This window comes from Nanorana parkeri, unplaced genomic scaffold, assembly GCF_000935625.1.
Source record: "Nanorana parkeri isolate BGI_ZX_2015 unplaced genomic scaffold, ASM93562v1 scaffold379, whole genome shotgun sequence".
Classification (NCBI taxonomy): Eukaryota; Metazoa; Chordata; class Amphibia; order Anura; family Dicroglossidae; genus Nanorana; species Nanorana parkeri.
Window position 1 is genome coordinate 453,541 of NW_017306647.1, and position 8,905 is coordinate 462,445.

The window sequence follows — 8,905 nt, forward strand, 5'->3', positions numbered from 1 at the left end:
GACTCGGTGACCAGCTCTGCTCCCCCTCCCAGCAGTGTCTCACCAGCTCAACTCTCCCTGCTCCTCCCTCTCAGCAGCGACTCGGTGACCAGCTCACTCCTCCCAGCTGTGATTCAGAAGCTTAACTATTCCTGCTCTCCTCCCAGCAGTGATTTAGGAGTCCAGCTCCCCCTCCCTGCTGTGACTCAGCAGCTCAACTCTCCCTGCTCCCCCTCCCTGCTATGACTCAGCAGCTCAGCTCGCCCTCCCAGCAGTGGCTTAGCATCTCTGCTTATTAATGCAAACTTGACTTTATAGGCACAAGTATTCCTCGCAGGTGCCCATGTGACCACTTACCGCTTTGCCTCCATTGGACGACTGGCTGCGCTGGGGCAGGCGGCCGCTGAGGATATTTTTGGTGACTTTGAGCTCCCTGCCTTTGCTTGGAGCATATCCGTCCTTCAGGGAGATGAGCAGGGGCCCGGCGTTCTTCCCCGATAACCATTCCTCCGCGGTGAGAGCCGGATCCGGGCCCACCGTGTCCGGGTACAGGTCCTCCTGAAAGAGGTCTGACTGCAAGAGAGACGTGGCTGGTCACATAATGACCTCATTGCTCCTCCCCTCCCAATCCCATACCGGAGGGGGGCCCTCTTACCTTCCTGGGCACAGTCATGGCGATCGGCTCGCACTTCCTCTCGTGCAACTTGTAAAACCTGAAAAAGAGCCGTGAGGTCAGAGAGGTCTCCACATCTGACCATACACGCAACCATCTGATTGTACAACCTCCAGGTATGGAGTTCCAGGGCCCGTCATCACTACAAATCTCCGTACAGTGTACTGACCTGGCGATCTCGCACTTGTTGACCTCCAGCCCCCTCTTGGGCATGTAGCCCATTCCTCGCTGGGACTCTTTGCTGCTGTACAAGGACAGATAATGGACGTACGGGGCCTCGTCCGTCACCTCGAAATACCGGATACTGCTGTCCCCCTGTCAGTGGAAAGTTACTGTTATCAGCATGTGCCTGGTCCCCTGTCCCATCAATGATGTCCCGGGATCACAGCGTCAACCTTATTTGAGTTATTGCACATGTTGGGGTCACCAGTGGATTGGTCCAGCATATATAGAGGTGGGGTCTGGGTGGGACTTACTCATAAAGCAAGTGTGATGGGCGGTCCTTGTATATGTAGAGGCTGGGTGTGGGTGGGACCACCTGTAAGTGGGTGTGATGGGCGGTCCTTGTATATGTAGAGGCTGGGTGTGGGTGGGACCACCTGTAAGTGGGTGTGATGGGCGGTCCTTGTATATGTAGAGGCTGAGTGTGGGTGGGACCACCTGTAAAGTGGGTGTGATGGGCGGTCTCTGCATATTTAGATGCGGGGTATGGCTGGGACCAACTAATAAAGTTGGTGTGATGAGTAGTGTAAAACGAAATATTAATTGTGGGGTTAGGGGTCACCAGTGGCAGGTTCCAGCATATTTAGAGGTGGGGTTAGGGTGGAGCCAACCCATAAAGTGGGTATGATGGGTGGCCTTTGTATATTTAGTGACTGAGTCTGGGAGGGATCAATCAGTAAATTGTTTGGGATTATAGTCTGGGTGGGACTAACTAGTAAAGTGGGTGTAATGGGCGGTCTCTGCATATTTAGAGGTGGAGTCTGGGCCGGACCACCTGTAAAGTGGGTGTGATGGGCGGTCTCTGCATATTTAGAGGCCAGGTCTGTAAAGTGGGTGTGATACATATTTAGAGGCCATGTCTGTAAAGTGGGTGTGATTAAGTCAAGCTCACCCGAAGTGGGTGGATTAAATAGGGAATGTGGGCGGGGTTACCAGTGTTCTAGGACCACAATGTTGGAAGTATGGTAGTTGCCTATTAGAAAAGAACAGTCATTGCTTAGAACGGAGTGCTCCGTTAAAAGGCGGAGTCCCCCTCGCAGGTCAGTTACCTTGCCTCCCAGGTACACGATGTTGGTGTCGGGGTCGAAGAACGGGATGAGGACGCCGCTGCTGGTGTCCAGCTCCTGCAGGGTCAGCGGCTCGTCCAGGGACTTCTGTAGGGAGAGGGATTCGGGTTATGGGGGTGTGTCTGGAGATCTACGAAGGTTGGCCATCTTCCTGCACAGGTGACTTACCGTGTCCCATAAGGCCAACTGCCTCTCGCTCATCCTGCTGAATCCAGTGGTGAGAATCTGATTATCGGACACAAAGATGGCGCGGACCGGTCTGCTGCCTTCGTGGGGCTTTTCCTTCTCCTGCAAGAGGCAAACACAATCTAGGTCTGGATCTCGTGAAGCTCTGCGCCTGTCCTGAGGGTACCTGAGATCTGATTGGCTGCCTATCATCCCTGTGCTCCCATGTCCAGCAGACGTACCGCCACGATGGTCCCGGCTCTGGGCTCCATGATCCGAATCTTCTTGTCTTTACACGAGGTGCAGATGAGGCTGCCGTCCAGGTTCCAGGCCACGCTGTAGATGAGGTCCGTGTGCGTCTCGTCTATGCAGATGACGGACTGGCCGCAGCCCACGTCCCAGATCAGGATGACGTTGTCACAGCCTGGGGAGGGGAAGAGCAGGGATTAAAAGCGTCTTCCTGGGTTGGATATAGAGCGAAAGAAGGGCCGGAAGGCCTACCTTCCCCGGAGAACAGGCTGCTCCAGTCTCCCTCCAGTGCTGCTTCTGAACCCCAGGTCACATGATCTCTGCTGAAAGGGGAGACTGGCCGATCTGGTCTCTGTTCTTCTTCCCCTTTTAAAGAGACCATGGGGCAAAACTTCTAGGCTTTTGACTATGGAACCGGCACTGGAGGGAGCCAAGAGGAGCTTTTTCTCCAGGAAGCTAAAAAAAGAGTTCATGCTTCTGTTGGGCATGCACATGTATGTGGCAGCGGGCTTTGTGCCACAGTGCCACATATATGTATACAGCCGGCGTTGCTGTTTTGTGCTGGGAGCGTGATCAATTGCGTACCCCCGGCACTGTGATTGAGCTGTCGCTGACAGCCCCCAGAACCTGTTTACAATTGGGAGCTGCTAGGACGGGCTCCTGTGACAGCCAATCACAGTGATCACATGATCGAGAAGCTCATGACCTGATGATCAGCAATGGTTTTGTTTGTAAAGAAAGGTCACATGACTGCGATCACATGGCTTTGTTTACAAATAAAGCCACATCACACAGCTATAGGGCCTTTTATAAAGCTTGGAGCACATTTCCCTTTGAGTCCTGGTGGCAGAAAGGGGTAAAGTCCTAGCTTGACCAGGTGATCAGCAATGGTTTTGGGTTTGTTGGTAAACAAAGGTCACATGACTGTGATCACATGGCCTTGTTCACCAACAAAGCCACATCACACAGTGATCGGGTCATATCTAAAGCTTGGAGCGCTTTTCCCGTTCACTCCTTGTTTGAGGGGGAGGAGATTCCACTGCAATCACATGGCTTTGTTTAGCAGAAAGCCACGTCACACAGCGATCTGACTTTTGGAGAGATTTTTCTAGTTCCTTCTGATCGCCTGGCCACTGTAACCACCAATAACTCTGATCACATGATTGGGAAGCTCAGGAAATGCCTCCGGCCCTTTGGTGTCCTTCAAGGGCTGGCTCCGGGGGGGGAGGGCATAGCCAAGGAAACACCTCCAGCATTTGGACATCTTTAAAGGGCCGACTCCCGCTGGAAGGAAGGGGTTAAGTCCTAGTTTGACCTGGTGATCATTCATGGTTTTGTTGGTAAACAAATGTCACATGACTGCGATCACATGGCGATGTTTATCAACAAAGTCTCATCACACAGCAATGGGGTCTTTTCTAAAGCTTGGAGCGCTTTTCCCGTTCACTCCTTGTTTGAGGGGGAGGAGATTCCTCCTCGCTTGATCAGGTGACCTCCAATGGTTGTGTTGGTAAACAAAAGCCACATGACTGCGATCACATGACTCCTTGTTGGGGGGAGGAGATTAATCCTAGCTTGCTCATGTGACCCCCAATGGTTGTGTTGGTAAACAAAAGCCACATGACTGCGCTCACATGACTTTGTTTATCAACAAAGTACCATCACACAGCAATGAGGTATTTTCTAAAGCTTGGAGCACTTTTCCTGTCCATGGGGGGGATTAATCCTAGCTTGATCAGGTGACCACATAACTGATCACATGACTTTGTTTATAAACAAACCTCATCACACAGCAATCAGGTCTTCTTTTTTTTTTTTTTTAAAGCTTGGAGCTCCGTCTCTGCAGTACGGAGCTCATCAGTTTTTTACCTGCGCTCAGCAATATATTCTGGGCGGTCGGGTGCCAGAGGACAATGCCCACTCGCTTTGTGTGCCCTTCCAAGGTGACGATGGGTTCTGTGAGAGAGCGAGTCAGACCTCCGTCCGGGACCTCCCACACCTGGAAGACAGAAGGGGGGATATTGTACACACACAACACGCAGTATAAGGTGGCGATATAGTAGGATACAGTGACTGCACTTTACTGTTCCGCTCAGTGCAGGTATACCCTGATCAAGGGCCGCAGCCTCCTGTTCCTGGCCGGAAAAAAGCCCCACCCCGTCCCTGATATGGGCTATAGGTGTCTGAGTCCTAAACTTCCTTCCAATACAGAACCACTAGAGGAAGCATTTATACCACTGCATAGGAGATACGCTGATCGAAATGTGGAACAGCAAGAAAAAAAAACCCTGAGTTCTGTCAGGGAAACTATGACAATGTCTGAAGATGTGCACAGCGATCTTACCATGACGCTGCAGTCCTCTGAGCCACTGGCGATGACATTATCATTGTGGGGGCACCAATCGACGTCCAGCACCGCGGCCGTGTGACCACAAATGACGGGCTGAGACTTATCCAGGCGTCCGGTCTGCAGAGAGAAGACACATGGGCGATGACAATAATTATCATTTAAAGAAACATATATTTGGGGTCCAGTAATAAACTATTCGCAGAGCCATTCACCCCTGTGAATCTCTGTGAACGCTCGTTCTGTGTGAATAGAGGCAAAAACGAACGTTCTTTGTGTATTTTATCTTCAGGTCAGATGTGATGTAATACCACGTTATGGCCACTAGGTGGAGGAAATAAGTAATACTGCATTATGGCCACTAGGTGGTGCTGAGGAGCATAGGAAATAAGTAATTCTAGAATATGACCACTAGATGGTACTGAGGAGCATATATAATGTAATAATACATTATGGCCACTAGGTGGTGCTGAGGAGCACAGAAAATAAGTAATACTACATTATAGCCCCTAGGTGGTGCTGAGGAGCATAGGAAATAAGTAATACTACATTATGGCCACTAGATGGAGGAAATAATACTATATTATAGCCACTAGGTGGTGCTGAGGAGCATAGGAAATAAGTAACACTATATTATGGCCCCTAGGTGGTCCTGAGCAGCATAGGAAATAAGTAATTCTAGAATATGACCACTAGATGGTACTGAGGAGCATATATAATGTAATGTAATAATACATTATGGCCACTAGGTGGTGCTGAGGAGCACAGAAAATAAGTAATACTACATTATAGCCCCTAGGTGGTGCTGAGGAGCATAGGAAATAAGTAATACTACATTATGGCCACTAGATGGTGCTGATGAGCACAGGAAATAAGTGATACTACATTATGGCCACTAGATGGAGGAAATAAGTAATACTATATTATGGCCACTAGGTGGTGCTGAGGAGCATAGGAAAAAATACCACATTATGGCCACTAGGTGGTGCTGAGGAGCACAGGAAATATGTAATATCACATTATAGCCACTAGATGGTGCTGAGGAGCACAGAAAATAAGCAATACTATATTATGGCCACTAGATGAAGCTGAGGAGCATAGGAAACAAGTAATACTATATCATGGCCAGGTGGTGCTGAGGAGCACAGGAAATAAGTAATACTGCATTATGGCCCCTAGGTGGAGCATAGGAAATAAGTAATGTTGCATTATGGCCACTAGGTGGAGCTGAGGAGCATAGGAAATAAGTAATGTTGCATTATGGCCACTAGGTGGAGCTGAGGAGCATAGGAAATAAGTAATGTTGCATTATGGCCACTAGGTGGTGCTAAGGAAATAAGCATTCATGGCCTATGCTCCGCAGGTCCATCTAGTGGCCATAATTCCTGTCAGAGTCTTGCAATACCTCATGAGACTTGTAGTTCCACAACAGCTGGAGTGCTGAGGATGCCTACCCCTGATGGTAAGCGCTAGTGGCTGAATGGAGACATCAGGGACAGACTACATTCCTAGAGGCGCATGTGAGCTGCCCCCTGCCCACCTCCTGGCTCATGACTCTGCCGTTACACAGCCGTGGCCAATCGATGTTTTCGGTCTGAGATTGGAAATAAAACAAGAAGCTCGTCTCCTCTTTATATCCAAATCACTTCGACGGGAACATTCCTTCCACGTTACACAGAGAGTTCAAAGAGTTTCTTCACGTGATCAAAGGTCCGGACATATTAAAGGGGAACTCCGGACAGGTTTCTGTTAGAGCGGGGAAGGGGCAGAACCTGTGTGTGGTGCTTGCTGCTCGTAGTAGAGGAGGCCGAGCATGGAAAGATGAATAAGACACAACATAGAAATGTGTAGTAAGTTTATTATATACACAGATGTATAAAGTGGAACCCCGAGGAGCGATCACCGATCAATACAACTAAAATAGAGGGAGCCGCACACCAGACCCCCTCCCAGCCCAATGATCCCCAAATGTTCAAGATGACAAATTCCTCTACTGATCATCAGAAGAAGTCCAGACCCTTCAAGACACGTGACATGGAAGACGACCAGAACCTCAATGGGAGGCGACACCCAATTCCTCTGATTTCTTGTCCTGGGGACACCCGTTCCCCCTCATCTCTTGCCCTGGTGACACCCGTGCCCCCTCATCTCTTGCCCTGGTGACACCCGTGCCCCCTCATCTCTTGCCCTGGTGACACCCGTGCCCCCTCATCTCTTGCCCTGGTGACACCCGTGCCCCCTCATCTCTTGCCCTGGTGACACCCGTGCCCCCTCATCTCTTGCCCTGGTGACACCCGTGCCCCCTCATCTCTTGCCCTGGTGACACCCGTGCCCCCTCATCTCTTGCCCTGGTGACACCCGTGCCCCCTCATCTCTTGCCCTGGTGACACCCGTGCCCCCTCATCTCTTGCCCTGGTGACACCCGTGCCCCCTCATCTCTTGCCCTGGTGACACCCGTGCCCCCTCATCTCTTGCCCTGGTGACACCCGTGCCCCCTCATCTCTTGCCCTGGTGACACCCGTGCCCCCTCATCTCTTGCCCTGGTGACACCCGTGCCCCCTCATCTCTTGCCCTGGTGACACCCGTGCCCCCTCATCTCTTGCCCTGGTGACACCCGTGCCCCCTCATCTCTTGCCCTGGTGACACCCGTGCCCCCTCATCTCTTGCCCTGGTGACACCCGTGCCCCCTCATCTCTTGCCCTGGTGACACCCGTGCCCCCTCATCTCTTGCCCTGGTGACACCCGTGCCCCCTCATCTCTTGCCCTGGTGACACCCGTGCCCCCTCATCTCTTGCCCTGGTGACACCCGTGCCCCCTCATCTCTTGCCCTGGTGACACCCGTGCCCCCTCATCTCTTGCCCTGGTGACACCCGTGCCCCCTCATCTCTTGCCCTGGTGACACCCGTGCCCCCTCATCTCTTGCCCTGGTGACACCCGTGCCCCCTCATCTCTTGCCCTGGTGACACCCGTGCCCCCTCATCTCTTGCCCTGGTGACACCCGTGCCCCCTCATCTCTTGCCCTGGTGACACCCGTGCCCCCTCATCTCTTGCCCTGGTGACACCCGTGCCCCCTCATCTCTTGCCCTGGTGACACCCGTGCCCCCTCATCTCTTGCCCTGGTGACACCCGTGCCCCCTCATCTCTTGCCCTGGTGACACCCGTGCCCCCTCATCTCTTGCCCTGGTGACACCCGTGCCCCCTCATCTCTTGCCCTGGTGACACCCGTGCCCCCTCATCTCTTGCCCTGGTGACACCCGTGCCCCCTCATCTCTTGCCCTGGTGACACCCGTGCCCCCTCATCTCTTGCCCTGGTGACACCCGTGCCCCCTCATCTCTTGCCCTGGTGACACCCGTGCCCCCTCATCTCTTGCCCTGGTGACACCCGTGCCCCCTCATCTCTTGCCCTGGTGACACCCGTGCCCCCTCATCTCTTGCCCTGGTGACACCCGTGCCCCCTCATCTCTTGCCCTGGTGACACCCGTGCCCCCTCATCTCTTGCCCTGGTGACACCCGTGCCCCCTCATCTCTTGTCCTGGTGACACCCGTTCCCCCTTATCTCTTGTCCTAGTGACACCCGTTCCCCCTCATCTCTTGTCCTGGTGACACCCGTTCCCCCTCATCTCTTGTCCTGGTGACACCCCTTTTCTCCCAATTCTTGTACTGGTGACACCCGTTCTTTTTTTCCCTGTCCTGGTGACCCCCTCATTTCCTGTCCCCGTGTCTCCTGTGGAGTCCAGCCAATCTCCGGTCACTTTCGGTGATAATTGGCCGTGAATTGAATCATTTTCTGGTCACAGACATTACAATTGTTTCCAATTCTGTCATTTTACTTTTTGTGACTCATCATTTCCTCTTTTCTTACAACATCGACGAAACCCTTTTCTCTCCTTTTTTTATCTTCGTTTTCCATGAAATCGGATCTATAAAATTCTCGCCTGATCCCGGCACAGAGAAGAGCGATTTGACGCCAACGCGCCGCGGCTGCCAATGGGAAGTGGACGTTTGAACGCACAATGTGCGATTCCAATAAGATCCAGAACGTTCTGCGTCTCATCTGATTCAGAAATTGCGCGCGGGCCGCCATCACTGAGCAACGAACTTTAAAAAAAAGTAATTGTACAAAATGTCAGCCAATCACATCGCTCGGCGACTGACATCTCAATCTGGAAGTCTCCGCTTCAGTTTTTTTAAATAAATCCTTCC

At 52.0% G+C, this 8,905-nt stretch overlaps 1 protein-coding gene across 2 annotated transcripts in view; it reads right to left on the reverse strand.

Moving 5' to 3' along the window:
- CORO1A (coronin 1A) overlaps nt 1–8,905 on the reverse strand; it is a 21,015-nt gene that overhangs the window by 667 nt on the left and 11,443 nt on the right. For both annotated transcript variants that reach the window (XM_018559092.1, XM_018559090.1), the window contains exons 3-10: nt 4,700–4,822; nt 4,225–4,354; nt 2,349–2,530; nt 2,110–2,229; nt 1,924–2,028; nt 822–967; nt 635–692; nt 337–552 (exon numbers count right to left, since the gene is read on the reverse strand). In XM_018559092.1, coding sequence (XP_018414594.1) covers nt 337–552; nt 635–692; nt 822–967; nt 1,924–2,028; nt 2,110–2,229; nt 2,349–2,530; nt 4,225–4,354; nt 4,700–4,822 — 1,080 coding nt within the window. The remainder of the gene's footprint in view (nt 1–336; nt 553–634; nt 693–821; nt 968–1,923; nt 2,029–2,109; nt 2,230–2,348; nt 2,531–4,224; nt 4,355–4,699; nt 4,823–8,905) is intronic.